At 35.1% G+C, this 21,466-nt stretch overlaps 2 protein-coding genes, 1 long non-coding RNA gene and 1 pseudogene across 3 annotated transcripts; 3 read left to right on the plus strand and 1 right to left on the minus strand.

Annotated features, from left to right (window-relative positions):
* Positions 1–584: 584 nt before the first annotated feature.
* LOC120123351 lies at positions 585–6,174 on the minus strand (annotated as a pseudogene).
* A 2,923-nt stretch (positions 6,175–9,097) lies between these two features.
* LOC120130911 lies at positions 9,098–10,214 on the plus strand. Its single transcript, XM_039148091.1, has one exon. It carries the CDS (start codon positions 9,177–9,179, stop codon positions 10,194–10,196), a length of 1,020 nt encoding a protein of 339 aa, XP_039004022.1. The 5' UTR covers positions 9,098–9,176; the 3' UTR covers positions 10,197–10,214.
* Positions 10,215–11,888: 1,674 nt separating this feature from the next.
* Positions 11,889–14,572, plus strand: LOC120131010 (plant UBX domain-containing protein 4-like). Its single transcript, XM_039148152.1, has 4 exons — positions 11,889–12,119; positions 13,276–13,558; positions 13,836–13,931; positions 14,017–14,572. Exons 1-4 carry the CDS (start codon positions 11,971–11,973, stop codon positions 14,398–14,400), a joined length of 912 nt encoding a protein of 303 aa, XP_039004083.1. The 5' UTR covers positions 11,889–11,970; the 3' UTR covers positions 14,401–14,572.
* A 1,519-nt stretch (positions 14,573–16,091) lies between these two features.
* On the plus strand, positions 16,092–17,552 carry LOC120131221. Its single transcript, XR_005516903.1, has 4 exons — positions 16,092–16,212; positions 16,315–16,376; positions 16,773–16,899; positions 17,185–17,552. It is a non-coding gene; the product is annotated as an uncharacterized LOC120131221 (long non-coding RNA).
* The last annotated feature ends 3,914 nt before the right edge of the window (positions 17,553–21,466 follow it).

A 21,466-nucleotide genomic window follows, 5' to 3' on the forward strand; every position in this document is an offset into this window, starting at 1 on the left:
CAGGACATTTTAGGAACTTCGCTCGTCCTCCTTCCTGCATATATTAAATTTATACGACAGTAGGTAGGTAACGATTTGCTATGAAAGGGAAGAGGTTACATCATACACCTTTCTCAAGTTTAGAAGCTTATGTTCTAAGTAAAGCAACGATATAGAAGTTGATGAAAAATGTCCTCATGTTTTAAAAAACGATTTTTCTACAAACCAGTGACAATAATTAGATACCATTCTCGAGATATTTAAACCTTTAAGAAGAAATTTGTAGACGAGTCTTAATCCAGGATTCAAGGAACTGCAGCTCCTTGTTGCTTATTGAATGACCAAGACCAGGATAAGCAGAAAATATCAGCAGATGCCATGTAAAGAGCACCAGAAAATATGTTTGGCACATATACTTTAAAATGGGTGTCTGCAAAAGTTCCAGGTGCCGCACCAATTGTTATTTCAAAATAACAACAGATGACATTATTATCCATCAAAGCATAACAAACACAGTTAGCAATAGCATCTTTGTTAATTAGGATGCTAATGGTAGCTTATAGAACTAATACTTTCACATTGCTGGAAATATATTTCAGATCTAATTATAAGATCTACTGATATTTCTAGGTTTGACAGGCTCCAAATAAGACAGGAAAAAGGAATGGGGACAAAGTATTAGCAAACCGGATAAACTTGCAATTTGATGAAAATAACCTTCTTTGCATCTTCTGTGAACTTTTCTATCATTGAAGAGTTGAAAGGAACCCATCCACTGAAGACTGCACCTCCACCAAGCTTTTTGGGTACAACAGAACACTAGCCAAGGTCAAGGCACCTGGAAGAAGTTAAAATTTGAAACATACCACAAGTAATGCAGTGAATTATGCTATGATCCTTGAAGAGAGACTTCCTACCTCCTCGACTTAATCCACACACAAAAATGTTATTAGGATCCGTCCCAGCAGCTATTTCCTGGTCTATCATCCCATGCACATTCTGAACTGCTTTAAGGACGTTACTTTCAGCTTTTGAAGAATCCTATACATATAAGCAAAACCAACTATCCAACAGAATCAAGAGTAACATGAGCTAAGCATTCACACCATCATGATGGAAAAGGTAGAATTGGTTATAAGAAAGAGTGACCTTTTCAAGAGCAACGACAAAGTAAAAAAAAAAAACATTTGCATTATATTGACAAATAGCCTAATGCAAATATCATTCACTTCATACATGGCATAACAAGTACCAATTACCAAACTATAATGAAGTTTATGAACATTGAAAGCTTAGAACTTACTGTCAGAAATCAGGTTAACCCCAAAAACCTAGGGAATTGTACTTGAGGCCAATATGCATGTTGTGTTGGAAAAATCACAACGTAAAAGTTTGAACATTGAAGTTAAAAGAAATCCTATACAAGGTACCATCTATGCAATTTTTGCAGATTAAAAAGAGTTCAGTCAATTGATAACCATAAAAAATTCCAAGGGTAATGTAGTTACATTTTATGATCCGCGGCATATGCAGAATCTGGCTGTAACAGAAAGCCAACAAATCATGATGATTTAGTCCTTCTAAACATCTATGCATATGCATTAAAGTTAAAACAGACGACTGATGGTAGGACGATAAATATGCAACTCATAGGCCTACATTAGATAATCTAAAATTTGCAAATACGCAACAACAATAGGTAGTATTTCATACCACCGAAACTTGGTTTCACCTAAGTGTAAATAAGAAACAAAAAGGCATAAAAATCCACTATATATAAGAATCAGCAATGAAGCCTACATAAATATGTTTTGAAGAATATAACGGTACCTAAAAGACATCTGAAAGAGAAATATCCCAGCAGTAGATCAAATTGGCATAAATGAAATGGAAGGAGAACAAGCATCACTTACAGCCTCTGTTTTGAAAACCGGACCGGCCGGTTCAACCGGTTCAACCAGGAACCGTTGTTTAGTCCGGCTCAATCTAAACCGGTTGAACCGCTATTAGTGAACCGGCCAAAACCGCTGAACCGTTCGAACCGGACTGGCTGAAAACCGGAAAAAATCGGAAAAAACCGGGAAAACCCGGGATTTTTGTTTTTTTTTTAAAAAAAAAATTAAACAAAACAACGTCATTTGTTAAACGAGCCAAGTCGAACTCGAGTATTGCTGAGCTTGACTCGAACTTGAAAACTTTAAAAGTAAGCTCAACTCAACTCAAACTCACAAGCTAAAAATTATCAAGTTCAACTCAAACTCGAAATATAATATTGAAACTTGAACTCAAAAAGGCTTGAACTCAAAAAAAAATTAGAAGCTCGATTAAAGCCTAAAATTCGAGCTTGATTGAAGTGAAAGAATAGTTCACTCAATGCTCACCAAAAGACTCCATGATTTTGAATGCCAAATTACCTCTATTACTTATAGAAGTTAGTTGTGATGCGTTTCTATGTTTCTTAGCAATATGAGATTGTTTTGTTCTCCTATTTTTACTCTTTAGACTTTTGGGATGCTCTTCTAAGTTTCTTAGCCATGTGATATTGTTTTAAAAAAAAAAAAATTAAACCAAACAATATCATTTTGTTATGATTTTTTTAACCCCAAATTTATTTTTTAATTATAGTTATATAATTATATTTATTATTTAATATGTTTTACCTTAAATATTATGTTGTAGTTAATTTGAATCATTTTGTTTCACTTGATTTTATGGTTTTTAACTTATATATGTTATGACTTGCTTTGAATATGACTTGTGATATAAAAAATTATTTTTTATTAAATATTTTTAGTAATTTTATTTAATTTTTTAAATAATTATGACATAGTTCGGTTCTTTCGACCGATCGAACCGGTTCGACCGGTTGAACCAGTAAACCGGTAACATAACCGGTTCGTTAACCGATCCGGTTCTGAAAACCATGCTTACCGCTGTCACGGGAATCTCATGGATGTCAAACCAAGTAGGCATCCTCTTTCCATCTGCCAATGAAAAATTATATCAGAATGAACAACGCCATTATCTTAATAATAAGCCTAAAGTTAGCTCGTGACACCAGTTAAGTCGTCTGAGATGAATATCTTTTAAGAGAATCCAGCCAGTTAAATATAATCATCGTTAATCACTTGTACGATTTCCTTAAAAATATTTCCCAATTTATTTACTCTCATAAATTACACTGAAACTCTAATTAAACTAGAAAGAATTAGACCGATCCACATCATTTCGTTCAGAACACACACAAAACAAAAAGTGAACAAGCAGACCCCACTGATGAAAGAATGCAAATAATGAAGCTTACGGTTGCAGGTGACGGCGTTTTCAGGAGCAGAAAGAAAAGACCACTAGATGTTTCGGAACTCGGGAGACCTTAAGAGTGTCTTGATGGGTTCATTAGCTGGGCTAGAGTCACCGAACCCGTGAAGCCGAAGTACAAAGCTCCGAGCAGCCATGGAATCCGGGTCTGTAGCGCGGTGGGGAAAATAGTATGAAAATGATGGAGCTACCGAGGATCACACCAAGTGAGCTGTAAGGTTGGTAGCACAGCGAGCTATCTCCTGGCCTTTTCTAGCCCAGTTATCACGTGGGCCAGTTTTGTTATTTGATATAAAGAGACCTTAAAACTAGGAATTTTCTTTTATAACATAAAGGGTAAACTACGTATTTAATACTTAAACTATCAATTTTAATCCGTTTTAATATTTAAATTTTTAATTTTTCAAAATCATATTTAAAGTTTATTTTTTTTTATTTTAGTATCCCGCCGTTAAGTTTTGAAAAAAAAGAAAGTTTAGGTACGAAAACATATTTAGTACCTAAATCATACTTAAGTTTTTAAAAAAATTGAAAATTTAAGTATTAAAACGGATCAAAACTTATGGTTTAAATATTAAACACGTTAAATTTTTAATGACTAGGTATTAAAATGAAACAAAAAGTAAACTTTAAGTATTATTTTTTAAAAATAAAAGTTTAGATACTAAAATAAACTAAATTAATAGGGTAAGTACTAAATACGTAATTTACCCTAAAATAAACTGTTCCTGGTTTCTCTTAACTCTCGTGTGATGAAACAACCAGCCGCCTTTTTATTGTTGCGCAATAACCCGTCAGATTGATGGAACATCACCCGATCAGCCAATCGTCTCATCAAACGCTATTAGCGTCCCTTTTCAATAGTAATACATATTCCAATTTCTCGTGGAATCCTCTTTTTCCAACATCTTCCACTCAAAAATATTCTTCCATCCACGAAGCACCGATCATTCTCAACCTTTACTAAAAAAAAATGAACTTAGGGTGCGTTTGGTTCACGGAATGTAAGATTACCAGTGGGAATAAAAGATTACCAAGGAATAAGAATGTAAGATTACCAGTGGGAATAAAAGATTACCAAGGAATAGGATTACTGGGAATGTTGTATTTTGTGTTTGGTTGGTTTAACAGGAATGTAAGATTACCGTGTTTGGTTAAAGGAATAAAAGATTATTGGAATGTATATTTGACCAAATTGTCCTTATTATATATTTGTATAATATTACAAATTGTAAAATATTTATATATTTTCTTTAAAAAATTAAATTCATAATATTTATATAATTTTTTTACAAAATTAAAAATATAAAAAAAGTTTAATGAAAGGGTAAAAAAAATTTAATCCCTGAACTTCGTATAAAATTTTAATTATAGATTTTTTTTGTAAATCTAAAATAATTTAAGGATAAATTTGTTATTTAATATTCGTAGAATTTTTATTATTCAATGATAGAAGAATGATATTTTTGAAGAAAAAAAATAAAAATTTAAGGGCGTTTTAGTCCAAAACACCGGTAATGTTACAATACCTAAGGGAAGGGAGGTAATGACATTCCCGGTAATATACCATATAAAATCTACTATTGATAATAAAACATTACCGGGAATGAGATTCCCGGATGTTAAGCCCTCTCTAGACTCTGCAGGGACAAAAGTTCAAGTGTAGATAAGTATTTTACTTTTTTATTACATTAATTGAATTTAATCTTGTGGAAGCAATGACCTTTTAATGAATTGACCTAAATCTGGTGGGGGAAAAAGCATTAAAATAATAGTTATAGTTGGTGAGTATTAAAATCATAACAAGCCTTGATAAAAGACAATGATAAAACAAGGGAACAGCTTGGAAGGAAGGAATAGAAACTTTTAAATGTACTCGTCGCCTGTCTGTCATTGTTGTTGTTGTTCAAGGTTTGTGGTAGTAAGACATGAGTTGTAGGAATATGTGCAATTTTACTTCACTGCTTGCGATAAAATAGTGAAGCCCGAGGTCTAGTGCTACGAGCCTAAACTTGTGCTTGCTCATAAATATTAGCCCCTTCTTGGCCCTTTCCTCCCATCTCCGTGTCGATAACAAATAAATTAAAGTAAAAGGGCTAATGGATGATTTTCAAAATAGACAAGGATAAAAATCACAACTAGACCAATTTTTCCTGTCTGCCAAAGTAAAAATAAAATAAAGAATAAAACAGTTTATGTCAGTCTTTAATATTCCTATGTCATCTTCTACATAAAAAGTTATTTTTGGGCTTACAAGAACGTACTGTTTCTTTCATGGCTGCTTTTGAAACGATGAATGGTCCCTATTAATGGCGGTTTGGGCATTGTCAATATTGCCCGGTATTCGGAATTTGGAATTTTCTCCCCAGAGGAATCAACGAAGATAGACAAAGCCTACTGATAAAAAAGAACTGGAAAATGACTCCTGGGATTGTTTCATCCTTTAGTGATGCACGACCAGGGTTAAATGAAGAAGGGCGACAGTTAAAAGAGAGAATCATCGAGAAAATGTCAATTTCTTTTAACTCTTTGGGAACCGTTATATTTCTTTATATATAAAAAAAGGGGAATCAACAGTGTTTGCGGATGGACCATCTCCCTTCTCCCTTGTCTGTATTATCCCTCAATATATTCCACATATTGCAAAAAGTCAAACAAGTTTGGTTAAATTTGCTAGCACCATTCGAGAGTTTCTGCATATCTGGATCGAAGTCGCTGTGCATTTTACTAAATTCTGCATTTCGAAATTCAAACGCACGGGATGTGGCAATATAGTTTACCTTTTGTATATTTGGTTTCTCCAATCGGTTTAGTTTACAGCAGAAGACGGGACTTTTCATTATATTTGGCCACGTTCTGGGTTCCTTTACCAGCCATGTCTGGGGCGCCTACCTGGCAGACTGTACCCTGACTGTATTGTATAACTCTAGTCATTTCAAAATCTATAGACTCTTATTAAGCCATGTAATGAAATCATAGGTTCAAGTAGATCTGCTGCCTTGGCTTCTGTAATATTGTCTTTTTATGGTTGTCCCTGTTAGCCCTAATTTTTCAAACATTTAAAGAGCGTTACTACCACCTTGGAACAATCATCTAAATGCAAGTCATGAGCACCCATATAAAGAACATCACATGTCCCATTCTGATACGTCAAAATTAGACAGTTAAGAGCCGTACCCATTTAAAAAGCTTTTTTACATAAAGCAGTGGTCCATTTGATGCTAACAATGGATCATATTTATGTAAATTAGCAAACCGGTCTGTTTTACAGCACAGCAGTGGGCATTGCCAACTTGCCCTTGCACTTATTGGGTAGGGTGCACACCAATGCAAATCGGAATCGTCACTGGAAAAAAAACTCTGGTGAATCTGATGAGCTACTCTGAAAAATAAACACCTTTATTCAGTGAACTCAAAACCCTTTTGATTCTGAGAATTGCCATCCTTAATGAGGTTAGGGAAAGGAGATAAGGGACCTAATTTCAACAAATGAAATAATTGGGGGGGTTTAGGTAATTTTGGTTTGTGTTTCACATGGCTCGTCGTTTTGGTCACAAACAAAAGCCATTAACAAAGAGGGTCTACGGGGAGGAGATAAGGGACTCGATCATTCTCTTATTCTTTATCACCTCTTAGATCCCTAGTCCCCACATCAGTTTCACCATTACCACCATTATCCTTTAACCCAACCACTTACCCATCAAGCTTGGGGTCCAGTTTATGCTGTCATTTTGGTTAGGCCCTCAATTATGAGTTTGTTTACTTCCAACTGTTCGATATTTCTTTCTCTCACTTCAATGCCTACTTGACTTGTGTCCATCACGCTGTTTATTGTTTTCCTTTTCTCCCTTCAACATTCTTTTTATCCAATCAAATGTTTTCCTATTTCCCCACTACCCTCCCTTAATTTAATTGTTAAAGATTGCTTTTTTATTTATCATACACTCTACTTACAAAAAGGCTGGAAACTTTAGTTTTAAGTTCCGTCATTCTTATAAAAAGCAAAAATGAAAAAGATTCTCTTTTACTCTTCCTTCACTCCAAACACATTTGTATTTAAAAGTGTTTTTTTATATTTTATTAAGAGAATTATACAAAAGCTTGGCTGTTCTAAATGTCAAAGCAAATATTGACATGTTGAATCATTTTCCACGAAAATTTCAGATATGATTCAGTATTTGTATATTGACACTGTAAAAGAAATTAATTTCTCTCATTAATGATAAGAAGAGAGAAAAAAACGGCCAATAGATTAATGGTGAAGGACAGAGTCACCTAACACATATATTAGTTTGATTTCTAATTAAGGATGTGCATTGTATATTCAAACTGAGTAAAAAAATTGAGTTATTCGAATTGATGAGTCATATAATATAACTCAATTTTTTAAAAATAAAAATCCGATTCAAGTCGAATTTATGAAATTCGAGTCGAGTCAAATTATTAGTGTTTCTGCTTAAATTTATTTGTAAATATTTATAATATTGTAGTACTAATTGATTACAATTTAAACATTTTTTCACAATCATACATGATATACATGTATATATTTCTTCATATGTGATATACATATATCATATAAGCTGAGAGTCTCGACTCAAACTTAAAAATCAATTTATTAATTATTAAAATTTTGTTTTATAACTCAAATTTTATTTGAAAGTTGTAAAGTTATGAATTGAGTAAAAAAATTTAACATCAAATCGAGATAAAAATTTAACTTTTCAAATTGACTCGAATTTTACTCGCCCTACTTTTAATCTAAAATTATATATATAACCCGTATCTCATTATAAGTGCAAAAACATATTAGTAAATTATTAAGCATGTATCAAGTTTGAGTCCTTGTGTATACATAAAATGGATACTCGTCTATCAAAGTTAAATATATGATCCGAATAAGTCTAAATTAGTCAGAACAAATGTTTGAGAACTAAAAAGACAAAAAAAAAAAACTTAGTCTACATGATAAAGAAGAAAATCATAAAGTGTTGGATCTCAATTGTCTCACTTTTTCACCATACAATGAAGAAGCGAGGAATGTGGGTGTCCCCCACACCACATGGCATCATGAACCTCAGTTTTAAGAGGAATGACCTTATAAGACTAAGGTCAACCCATTTGCATTATGTTTCTCTCATATACTCTACTCAACATCAATTTTTTTTTCAGTAAGGACATGTATAATCATCAAGAATCTAGCAACTCCACTTCCTGGGTTCAAGAATCAGACGGCCAGGATATTCTAAAATGAACACAAATATTCCGATGCATTTCAATATTTGGTTGTCGCAATGGATGATGATTTACCTTTTAGCAATTCTTTTTTAAATAATAAAACCAAGACAAATCTACAGATAGCTGAATAAGAATATACTTGTTAATTTTCTACTGTTACAGAAAATCGTGATTAATCTACAATATCTGCAAAACATTTATTTCCCGAGATTTTATTGTTATCAATTTAATGACAATAATAATAGACAATTAATTCATAATTATTCGGAGAGCGAAAGTAAAGAAAGACAGTGAATGGCATCCATGTTACTTTGCATATTAAAGCTGGATAATCTAATCTGCGTTTTCTTTCGTAATTAGAACAATTACCCATGCTCTTTACTCTCTTTTTATGCATCCCATAAATGGACTCATATTTCATCGTTCATAAGAGCCCCTAACTTTATCGTTTTTCACAGAAAAGCCACAGAAATTGAAACAAAAACTAAATTCTTATTTCTCTTTATAATTTGTTTACGGTTTTTTTTTTCTATGTTCATTCACTAAGAAAACAAAGCACGCACCCTTCCTTGTAAAGAAAACTATAATAAATTATCAGCTTTTCCCCCTCTAAAGCTTTCTTTTTCATATACCATAGAAAAATGGAGAGCCAAACAACTGTAAACGAAGAATCCAGGAATCTATCGCCGTGCAGCAGTGGAAGAAGAAGCAGTGCAAGCAGTCATGCAAGTTCTCCCGAATTCGAGTTCTGGATGGTTCGAAATCCGGCTTTTCCTCAACCTGATCTCATATCCGCTGATAAACTCTTCATTAATGGCTTTCTCCGTCCTCTCCATCTCCTGAACAACAAACAACCTGAAGAGAGCCCAAAAACCGAGAAGAAGCCACCCGCATCAGAACCATCGGTACCCGACCCAGAGCCTGAACCTAGCCCTTTTGTAACATCCGACCCGACTCCTGCCTTATCACCTTCGAAACGGTGGAAGGATATTTTCAAGAAAGAAAAGGGCAAGATCGGATCCAAAAATCAACAAGACAAGGATAAGGAGAAAGAGAAGAAGAAAGAAAAGAAGAGTCAGAGTCAAAGAGGAGGGAGTCCAGCTGAGTTGAATATAAATCTATGGCCTTTTTCGAGGAGTAGATCCGCAGGTACGAGCGGGACCCGACCCAGAATGACTGCCTCCTCGGCGGGTGCCCGGAAAGTGAGTAGCGCTCCATGTTCCCGTAGCAACTCAGCCGGTGAATCCAAGTCGAGAAAATGGCCGAGCAGTCCCAGTAGGGCAGGGGTCCACTTGGGGCGAAGCAGCCCGGTTTGGCAGGTTCGTCGTAGTGGTTCCGCTGTTAAGAGCTTCGATGCTTTGATCCGGACCGCTGACAAGGGCAGCGGTAAAAAGGAAGTAACTGAAACTCGTCGCGATAAAACCGGTAACGGTAGCATCAATAATAACAAAGCGAAAGTTTTGAATGTGAACGTGCCAATGTGTATCAGGTATAAGCATCATTTGAATTGTAGAATCGACGATAATACTGCCGCAGTTGCCGGTATTAGTACCCACCGAAGTGGCGGCAGCGATGGAAATGGTAGAAGCAGCGGACCTAACGTTGGAAGTGGTAATAACTTTTTTAATTTGCGTAATCTCTTCACTAAAAAGGTTTATTAACCCTCTGTAAACTTAGATTTGTTTTCTCCTTTCAATATTCTGTAAACTTAGATTAGTTTTCTCAGTCTTGACATTCGCTAAACGCTACTGCTATTATCAAGTAATTCAATTAGAGATTACATCTTTTACCTTTTTGTAAATTACGAGCGCTATTTTGAATATGGGCTGCCTTAATCAAATTTATTTGAAAATCTAAAATTAAAGTTATTAATGAAAATATTAAGAAAACAATGATTTGTTTATTACTTGATTGAGAATATTTTTTATATTGTTATTTGTAATTATATTATTTTTTAAATTTATATTTGTAAAATAATTTAATTATATCTAATATTTAATTTTAAGTAAAATACTAATGGATTTTTAATTTAAATTCAATATTAATTGTTTTGGCATCTAATATTTAATTTATTCAACACTTAACTTTTTTAGTATTTAGTATTTTTTAAAATTAAGCATTGATATTTGATCTACTGACTGACTAATCCAGATATGCAAGTGCAATCCTCCTAACTTAGTTTGCTCTATTCGCAAATGTTAGAGTTTGAACCATTAACATTTGCGTAAGGAATCTAATATTTCATCTTACTAGACCATTTGGTTGTTGGTTAGTATTTAGTATTTTTAATTCTTAATTATAATAAATTAAAGAGATTGTTAACTAATAAATTTAAATGGGTTAAATAATTTTGATTTTTATGATGCTATCTTTCTTCTATGTTTGTATAAATGTTCATTCAAGCCGCTTTACCTTGTTCTTTTATTAATTATTTTTAATAATATAATTAAATTATAAATTTATAATTCATTTATGTATATTGTTTTCTAGTATATATATAATTTATTCATTTTTAATCGAATATATATATATATATATATATATACACATCTACGACTTTAATAAAAAAAATGGCGATATGAAGAAAGGGCAGGGAATGCATTTACACTAATGATCTCATTTAAAAAAATGCAAATGAATCGATGAATGAAGGGATTTGAGTTTTGGTATTCCTACCGTATATTATATGATACGACTTACGAGGCAAGCAAAGAAGGGATCATAATTGTGTTACAGACAGGCATCAACCAATAGCTTTGCAGTTTCGTTGATTATATTTACTACTTGTTGCTATTTTTTGGGTTATGGAAGTCATAGAATTCAGAAGATTTTAGTGCATTGATCCTAGTGGCAACAGTCCTAGGCCCCAGCACAACGTCGTTTCAAAAGAAAATAAGGCATTCAAATGCACCATCCTATCATTGTCTCATTGAAAAACATGGTTGAAGTTGAAATCAAAATCAAAATGTGGCTTTCAATCAATAATCTATGTGACCGAATCAGTTCCATGAAGAATTTCCAGTTATAAGACAATTAGCAAGTGCACTGAAGGACATCCTTTTCCACCCAGAAAGAAATTGAGCGCCACTATCAGGTGACAAGGGTCCTGACCAATATTCAATGTTTGGGCCAAACTGGCTTACTGTTGGGAGTTTTCAGAAACTAGGGGATATGGACCGAATCACTTTACTTGGGCTTTGATTCGAGGACAGAAAATAGAATCCAGCCGCCGACAATCATATAATTTTCGGCTTAAGGGCACATGGTGTAGCCAACAAGAAAAATACCCAACTGTCAAAGCATAAAGCAAAAATATGTTCACTCCCTAAGACTAGCCAAGTCATTAGCCAAGTTTTATAGCCCTGGGAGCTACGCGGAAATAGAATTTCCTCTTCTCTATCTCGCTACAAACTTTATTCTCCTTCAGACGAATCAATGGCCTCCCGTGACAAGAAACCCGCGAAGCCGTCGAGCAGCCGCGCCGGTGGTATTCGCACGTTGTCGGATCTTAACCGCCCCTCTGGACGCGATTCCGATAGCGATTCCGATAACCCTCAGGAGTACTACACCGGTGGCGAGAAAAGGTTCTCTCTCTCTCTCTCTCTTTTTCCTTCAATTTTTTCTTTAATTTAATTGACGCCTTATTTATTGTTATCGAGAATCATCCGATCCTTTGCTTGATTGTTGAGGAAATTTAAAGGTTGAGGTTTGATTTGTTGATGAGTTGCTAATGTTTCAAGCTTGGTTGATTTATATGGCGTTTGAAGTGTGACAAAAAAAATAAATGAATAGAACTTAATATCGGATGAGAACATGACTAAGAACTTACTGGGGGGTGATTTTTTAGAGTGGATCATGTTTTCGCCTGGTGCTTTGGGCATATTTTGTTGGTAGATTATAAGATTTGCTTGGGATTGGAAAGTAAAACTGCCATTTCTCAGTTTGATGGTATGGTAAAGTAAAACTGCCATTTCTCAAAATAGCAGATCATTTTGAATTTATCATTTAAGTTTTGACGGATTTGCTTTAGCGTCGTATGGGAGATATAATCATATTGATTTTCAAAGGATCTTACTAACCAGGAAATGTACTCTCTTTGACGGCGCTAGTTTTGATCTTACCTGCATGTAGTGCAAGTTGAATAATTTCTGGGACAGGTATTCATATATGTTTTGTTTTAGATATTTTATTGTATTCAGTATAATTCTTGTTTTGTTAAAAAAAAACATGTTATCTTGTTTCTTATCTATTGGCACATAGAAGCATACTATTAGTAATTGTTGTAGGGCATCTTTTTCCCCTTCTCATCTGATGAAAACTTGCTGCAAACAAATTTCAACCTTCTTGATGCAGTACTTGCATGCTTGATTGCTAAAAAAGGGAAAAATGAAGAGATTTTTGGACAATATTGATCAGTCTTCGTTCAAAAGTTTATGTTGTTTGCTTCAAATTAGGTGATGTATAATTATTTTCTCATTTGAAAGTCTTACTCTATAATGCTGGGTATTTTTGGATGTAGTTTCTGTTTAGTTACAAGCTGCTAGGTTTTGACCTGCAAGTTTGGTGTGTGGTCCGGGAGCAGCTTTATTAATCAACAGACAACTTTCATTCTTTTTATCATTGATGAAACCGTTTTCATTATTTATGTCATGTTTTCTCAGAGAGTTCATTACCAACCCTGCAATTCAGTTTATTATGATCACATGCTAAAAGATGATCAACAACTCTGTTTTTTTGCAGTGGCATGCTTGTTCAAGATCCTTCTAAGAAAAATGATGTAGATGAGATTTTCAATCAAGCTAGGCAACTGGGAGCCGTGGAAGGTCCTCTCGAGCATCCTCGTCCATCAAGCCCAACAAGTTTTACTGGAACTGGTAGATTACTCTCAGGAGAAAGTGTGCCTTCTGCACCTCAGCATCCCGATTCTGTTATTCACAACATAGTTTTCTGGTCCAATGGTTTCACTGTAGATGATGGCCCCCTTAGAAGGTTGGATGATCCTGAAAATGCACCGTTTTTAGAGGTAAATGACAAGTACGATTGAACACCTCCTTTTTAAGTAATAGAGTTAAAGAAGATAAATAAAGTGACAGATGTTAAGGTGGATGATTTCTGTTCACCTTTTGGAGTGAATATAGGTACTGAGTGTGGACTTCCATATTCTTTTCTTTTCCATTTTGTGTACCTTGCAAATAGGCGTTCCATTCTATATGTTTTCAATTCTTTTATAAGTGAATTAATTTTTATGTTTCAGAATGCTGTTTCTTGTTTATTCACTACTTAGTTGCATCTCAATGCAGAGCATCAGAAAGTCCGAGTGTCCTAAAGAGCTTGAGCCGGCTGATAGAAGGTCTTCTGTTCATGTCAATCTGATAAAGAGGGAGGAGAAATTCCCCGTGGGTCTCTTGCTCTTGTTGGCATTCCTTAACCCAAAAGGTTGAAGTCCATTCGAGACTATAACTCCTATTTTTCTCCTTGCAGGAACCAGAGAAGAAACGCCAGGTAGCGTTTCAGGGTGTTGGAAGAACTCTTGGTAGCAGCAGTAGTTCGGCATCTCCTGAGCCAACTCTCAGCTCCAGTCCTCTCAACTCAGCTCCAAACCCTTCTTCTGGCTTAGTCGTGGACGAAAGTTTACCATCAACCTCTATTCAGCTTAGGTTGGCTGATGGAACTCGCATGATAACTCGCTTCAACCTCCAGCACACAGTTGATGACATCCGTTCCTTCATCAATGCATCTAGACCTGGGAGCACAACAAACTATCAACTTCAGATAATGGGTTTCCCTCCTAAACTTCTTACTGATCCATCCCAAACCATAGAGCAAGTAGGCCTTGCGAATTCCGTGGTAATCCAGAAGCACTAGGCCGGGTTTTTGCTTGGAAACTGTCTATCTTATTATCTCTACAGCTGCTTATTGTATCAAGCGGAAAAAGTTCCATTAGCTTAAAGTGATCATGAATCACTACAGTACACTGGAAGCACGTTTTTTTTATGGTTGTTTGTGATGGTGAATTGTTTGACCCCCCCTTGTTCTCTCTCTCTCTCTCTCTCTCTCTCTCGCTCTCGCTCTCTCTCGCTCTCTCTCTCGCTTATGTTTTAATCTAATAATCAGCATAACAGAACTTTTCTGAGAGGTTAGTTACGGGATAGCTGCGCTGATAACTAATAGGGTAAATTCCCTTATTAGTCATCCAACTATGGGATTCGTTCTATTCTGATCACTAGTTAAAAATCTTGCAAATTTAGTCGTAAATGTTTCAAAATTATATTAATGTGGCTACCGTTCGTTAAATTATAAAAAGTCGCTGATGTTCTTTAAAAATGGACATAGTAACATATTTACTTATCAATATTTGTATATATGTATTTCAATTTAATTCTAGCTCTGAATATTTTAATAAAACTAGCCTCCAACTTGAAACGTGAAGCTTATTATTGGCATAAAACTTGGGCAGTAAAATGTAACATTTAAAAGTTCTATAAATTTTAAATTGATCACATAAATAATTTTCTTGATAATTTAACGGACAATGATCATATTTATATAATTTTATAAAATTTTAATTTAGTAATTAAAATAAAATTAATCATATGGTTGAATGATGAATGAAGTAATTTGTTGTAAATAATATGTAGACGTGCTGAAGTTGCCAGCATAAGCACTTCATTAAGCTCATCATTTTCACTGGGTCGGGGCTGGAGAAGATCACCAACAGGTTTTTCCCCTTAACATCCAATGATGGTGGTGTATTATAAGTTTAGCTCATAAGTGGAGCATTGGACGGTGGAGTTCAATTGGCCAAAAATTAGCCTTTCATTACAATAAAGCCTATAAATAAATTCAAAATAATTTAAAATCTACCAACCCAATCAATCTTCAAGGCCTCTTGTCTAAATTAAAGTCCATACATTGGTGCTAAGCTCAATGGCATCCAACTGAAGCCCTAGCCCGAATTCCCTTTTAGTCCAAACAGTCAAAATACTGAAAACGGGCGAAGTGAGGTTTTTCATTTTCAATACGACTAACTAAAACCCCACACTTTGCCTCCATTAGCGAAAACCGACGCCTTCAACCGCGACGGTAAACGTTCCCCGGTCTCATTTCAGCGTTTGAATTCCCGCCGCAGTCATCCTCATAGTAGCATCTCTTTTCAGATCTCGTTTTCTCTTTCTACGTTCATGTATTAAATTAAGAATTGATTATTGTTAATCTTGAACTAGTAATGATTTGATTAGCAATTGTATTGAAATAATTACCATGTAGGTTTGTTTTAACTCAATACGATTTCAGGGAAAATTAATTTGGGCATTTATGTTATTATTCTGAGTTTCTTGTATGTGAAATTTTATCAAATATTTTGCGTTCACAATTTCGGATGCAATCGTTTGATTTAAACGAGTGTATTAATATATTATTAATGTTCATGGCTAAAGTTGTGGATTTTAATCTTAGGCTAAATTCATAAAGCAAATGAAGTTTGGGGTGTAGATGAGCAGACCACTTTATCTTGTTGAGCAGGTGACTTTGTCTTGATGCCGTTGAACAAGTAATACCTGGTTATTCTGAGTAAGGCTCTGTCCATCTCGAGACTGGTTGTACGTTCTTTTGGTTCGCTGTCTGCCTTGGGCTTCCAGGGATCTTCCACTGTCACAGCTCGTTCATTTCAAACTTCTGGTAAGAGTAATATACTAATATGTCACATTGTTTGTTTGCTGCTTATCTGTTGCGACTGTAATACTAACCTGGTGCTTTAATTTTTATTTTCTGTCTAATTAGGATTGAGTGGTCGTATTACTGGGGATAACTTGCCTCATGCAGAATGTTTTAGCGTTTCCAAGGTATGTTCTCATTTTGTTTTCCTTTTAAATAATTGTGTATATATAATCTATCCATTGGGGCGGGTGAATCAATTCTAGGATGGAGGATCTTGGGGTGGGGGATCTAGGTTAATGTGTTTGCTGTTGTTATTATCCTTCGTTTATAGTTAAAAAGTATTCAATGAGGATACTTATAACAGGATTTTTGTTTCTGCATCTAGTGGAGATGCCAATACCAGAATACTAATTATAGACATCATAAGATTCTGTATTGTTTGTTTCAAACTTTAACACCCTTTCTAATCTGTGCTTTTGCTCTAGCTATTTTGCATGTTCATGCACCCGTCTCTTGTTTTCTTCTCAATCATGACTTTTCTCTGTATTTTGTTCATCTATGCTACATTTTATTTGATGCAGGGTGGCCCATCTTTCCTTAGTTTTCGGAGGTTTTCAACTACAATTTTGGCTCCTGATCCGAACAGTGGTGCTTTTCCATCAGATTTACTGTCTTCAAAGACCATAATAACACCAGAGCGTACTATTGGTATGGGGATAGTAAACCACATTTCTTGTATATCTATTTGCCTTTAAAATTTTTAATAGTCATAATATGGAAGCGTAATAGTGTTTGAAGGCAATATGCATTTGAAGGATACTCTGGGATTTTCTTTGGCTTTGTAAAAGATAAAAAAGGTGATATCAAAGACGGAGGTCTGTTAATGTTTTTGTAGACACCCGTTTTTGTCCGGGTTTAAAAAAAATATTATTTATTTATTTATTAATCATCATCATTATTATTATTAGTATTAATATTTTTTTATTTTTGTAGGCACCATGTTCAACCCCACTACTCCACTACTAGCCCACTATCAATGACCACACCATCCACAAACAACCACCATCTAAAAAGGGGGAACTTTCCCTTGCAGTGCGGCGTACGCATGTTTACCCCTCTGCCTATATAATTAATAATATAAGCTTTTTGCTGGGGGAGCATGAACTCCAATCATACTCATATGAGCGAGTTAGAGAAACTCGAATGCGAGGGATTCAGACCCTACTGTGTGTTTCCACACCCCTTGGAGTTGTCGAACTGGGGTCTTCAGAGATGATCGGTCTGAAGACTGGGGCCACTCGAAGGGTGCTGGCCAGCCACGAGTTTAGCACCAAGTCTTTGAGAGACTTCGTGGTGAAAACGCTCCAAGAAGAAGTCGACGATCGGCTGGCTCTGTTGTTTTAATCGACCCCGCAGAGAACGACAAAGAATTGGTCAAAAACGAAGCACATAACCCTAGAGAACAACGAGAATAAGCCCGTTACGAACAACAGGGATACACAAGAGATCAAGCTCGAGCAGGGGCTTAAGTTACTCAAAATCTTCAAGGAGCATTCCAGCAAAACTTGCATCCTAGACGATTTTGAATTTTGCGAGGTTCGCCAGAAAGCAATTCAAGAGAAAAAGGCTAAACATCTATTGCAAAAGCAGGTGTGGGAAGGAAAGCTAGCAGCACCGGTCGAAAAGAGCAATGTAGCAACAAATGGTGACTTGATCAATCAACCTAGTATCGCTCACTCGAATGGTGATGTAAAGGTTTCGGAAAACGGTTCAGCGACAAAATCCGGAGATACCCAAAACGGTTGCTAGCCTTTTCGTGAATCCCCTTGCGGGTGGTTTGTGGTCTCTTCTAGAATATGATGAGCAGAGGGTGGAATGCAGTCAGGTTGGTGAAATTTAAGAGAACAAGGGAAAAGCTGAGGGCTTTAAAATTCTAGACTACGTATTGATAATATCATGGCATATGGGGAATCCAATTTTTGACGACATGCAAAGCATGCCAGAGGTTATCGATCCTCTGCAAAATGAAGACATTATGGATTATGAATCTGTTAATGATCTTACTCAAGCTACTATTAAACCTAATGTGACCGTGTCTAGCAATGTTCGGGAGCCGTTAGAGTGCCCTGTTTGCTTAAAGTCAATGTACCCGCCAATTCACCAGGTTTGTTCATATGCAACCTTATAATCGGTGATTACTTTCATGAAATTGCTTACGTGTACGAAATCATCGTAAAGCAATTTACAAGATAAATCTATTTTGCACATGCTTGCCATTGGCCGTATTGATTTAACCCTCACCTTTGCATGGTTACAAAGGTTCGATGTTTTATTTTGCATTGCTATTAGATCACATAGCTATGGGACCACATTCAAGTAGATATAAAAGTGAATTCCATTGTTGTTAAAGATGCGGTGACATGAGGGCCTGGGACCTAGGGTTTTTTTTAATATTTTTAATTTTATTTATCTTTATTTATTTATTTATTTATTTATTTATTTTATTCTTTTTTATATTTACATATTACATTATTTAATAATCTTGACTTTTTTAGAGATAACTTTAACAAATCAAATGTGAGTAATTTGAATCTAAATTTTAAATTTAAATTTTCGTAATTAAGACAGATAAATTAATTGGTACCGAAAGAGCGGTTCAAGGGTGTTAATCATTTCTTGACCGTAATCGACTCCCGAACCCGATACGTTTTTGGTAAAAAGCATATTAGGTAAGATGGTGTTCGATCTACCTAAATATTTTTTTAAAATGATCGGTGGCGACTCTAACTTAATTATTTAAATCGAAGCCCAATTTTAGGCCCAATCGAAAGACGGTTCCGACAGCTTGGTGACTACGCTGGGGACACGTAAGTGAGTCAGGCCGAAATTAATTTTCGGTTGTTTTTTAGCGAACATTACAAGCTTAAATTTTAATTTATTTATTTGATTCTTATTATTTATCTTTGATTATTTTTTCAAATAAATAGTTGTACTAACATTTTTTAATGATTTCAGATTTTTCAAAAATTGTCATCTCTAGCTCTATATCCGAGCTTCGAACCCTTTTAAGTGGGTGCGAAAGCGACGTCTTTGTGGGAATTTATTATCCGTTTGGGCCTAGCAATTAACCTTCGGGATTCATAAACCTTATGTCTTCGTGTGAATTTATTCTCCGTATGGGCATAAGGGAATGTATCATTTCGAGTTTAACTTAGTCTACATAAACTTGTGATGAGTTTAGGACTAAGGGTCTGGCAAGCCCAAGGGGGACCAACAAGGAGAACTCGAGTACTTTTTTTAAAACCTAAATCGGGAGAGTACAAGGAATTAGAGCTCACCCCAAAACGTCATTCCAAACCCCAAGATGTTTTGTTTCATGCCTTACTTTCTGTTCAAAACATGCGAACTAGACAAATATGCGGTTAGAATTTGTTTGAAATTAGCATGCGAGATAGAAATCATGTCCGGGTAAGAATTAAAGCATATGGGGTAAAATCATGTGGGGTAGGACATTTATTTTTTATGATTATTTTTTATTATTTTCACTTTACTAACTCTTTTCATTTTTATTTTCTTTTATTTCATTTTAATCACTTGCATCATTTAAAAGAGGTGTTGATCCACAAAAAATGTGTTTGTTAAACATGAATAATCTGCATTAATGGACAAAGGGTTGTAATACAAGAAATAAAAATACAGAGGACAGTCTATAAGGCGACTATGTATCGCATTCAATCCAGAAGACGTGGTGCCTACAATTAAAGAGTTTATCACTCTGCTGCATTATAAAGGACTCAGAATGAATCGGGTTTACATTAAGCACAATGAAAGTCTATCTTTGAAGAACTAACTGACAGAGATTGCAGGGGCAAGATGAAGAGAGTCCCTTCAAAGACAACAATGACAAAACGATAACTGAAATTAGAGACTCTTGTTGACGAATTCAAGAAACAGACAAATTAACTTCACATAGTTCCTATCAATTGAGGGCTTTAATGATGTATTCGTTGGGAACAGGTTCAACAAAAAATAAATGTCAAAGATGCAGTCATTCGAGACTTCTTGGGCCAGTACAAAAAGCAACTCAACATTTGCACGGTTCATCCAGAGAAGCCAGAGCAATTCGATAGGTTATTCAATCGGTGACAAACGAAGGCAGAATACTAGTAACATGTCAGAAGCTGTCAGGATATTTTTGTCTTTTAAAAGATAAAACACTTTTGCCTCCAATAAGGATTATTTTTAATAACAGACACATTTTTTTATCAATGCCTCAAACATTGCATGCATCATGCATTTCTGCATATTTCGCATTATTTTTCCTTTTTATTACATTCACATATCTCATCAAAATATAAACATTTTGATTCTATTCCCAGGACCTACAAAAAGCTTTACCAGCAACTTCTTGATACCCATGTAGTGTCACCATACCTGGTGGAAACCATGAAGTCCCCATACCCCAAGTGATATGACGAGAATGTTCATTGTGAATATCACGGTGGTGTCCCAGGGCACACAATTGAGAATTGTTACGCATTCAAGAGAGTCGTGCAGAAGATGCGTAACCAGAACTGGATCGACTTCAACAACTTGGGGGCATCCAAGTGAGGAAGATCATTTAATCATTTGAGGCATTATGTTTGAATTTTTTCTTTTTCTCAAGTTTTTGTAAAGACTTTTAAAGAAATTTATATTACTTTAAAGATGTTAAGCAATGAATCACATTTGCAAACTTTTAATTCTTTGAATATCATCTGAATTAAGAAACTCTGTAAATGATTCAAAGTTATAGATCTTTGACAAAGTAACATGATTTAAAACAAGGACTTTGACCTTACTCAGAATATACACTCAAACACCGTACCTTGCTCTTGCAATTAACCAATGTAACATTTTCCTTTCATAAGGTGCGGACAACATGGGACATCATTTACATATGACAATTACTATACTTTTTGTTTAAGACGTTCAATGATGATCACTATCTTTACAGATGTAATAGTCGAGTATGTGAATTTAGTTTAGGTCAGTTACTTGAAAATTGAACTCTAAAGATGAATATTTTTTACTTTCAACAACACATAGATTATAACTGGTTCTTCTTGACAATCTTAAGAAATCAAATTTGCAAATATGAGTTATTCCACTAATGTAATTGGTTATAGAGGAAACTTGAAAGTCCTGGCCTTATGAATAGATTACGTTCAAACCATGACATTGCTCGAACACTTGACAATTCAGATTTTGCTCCACTGTTATTGTCCGGCCGAAG

The sequence above is a fragment of the Hibiscus syriacus genome, unplaced genomic scaffold (genome assembly GCF_006381635.1).
Source record: "Hibiscus syriacus cultivar Baekdansim isolate YM2019G1 unplaced genomic scaffold, ASM638163v2 tig00000132_pilon, whole genome shotgun sequence".
In the NCBI taxonomy this organism is placed as follows: domain Eukaryota; kingdom Viridiplantae; phylum Streptophyta; class Magnoliopsida; order Malvales; family Malvaceae; genus Hibiscus; species Hibiscus syriacus.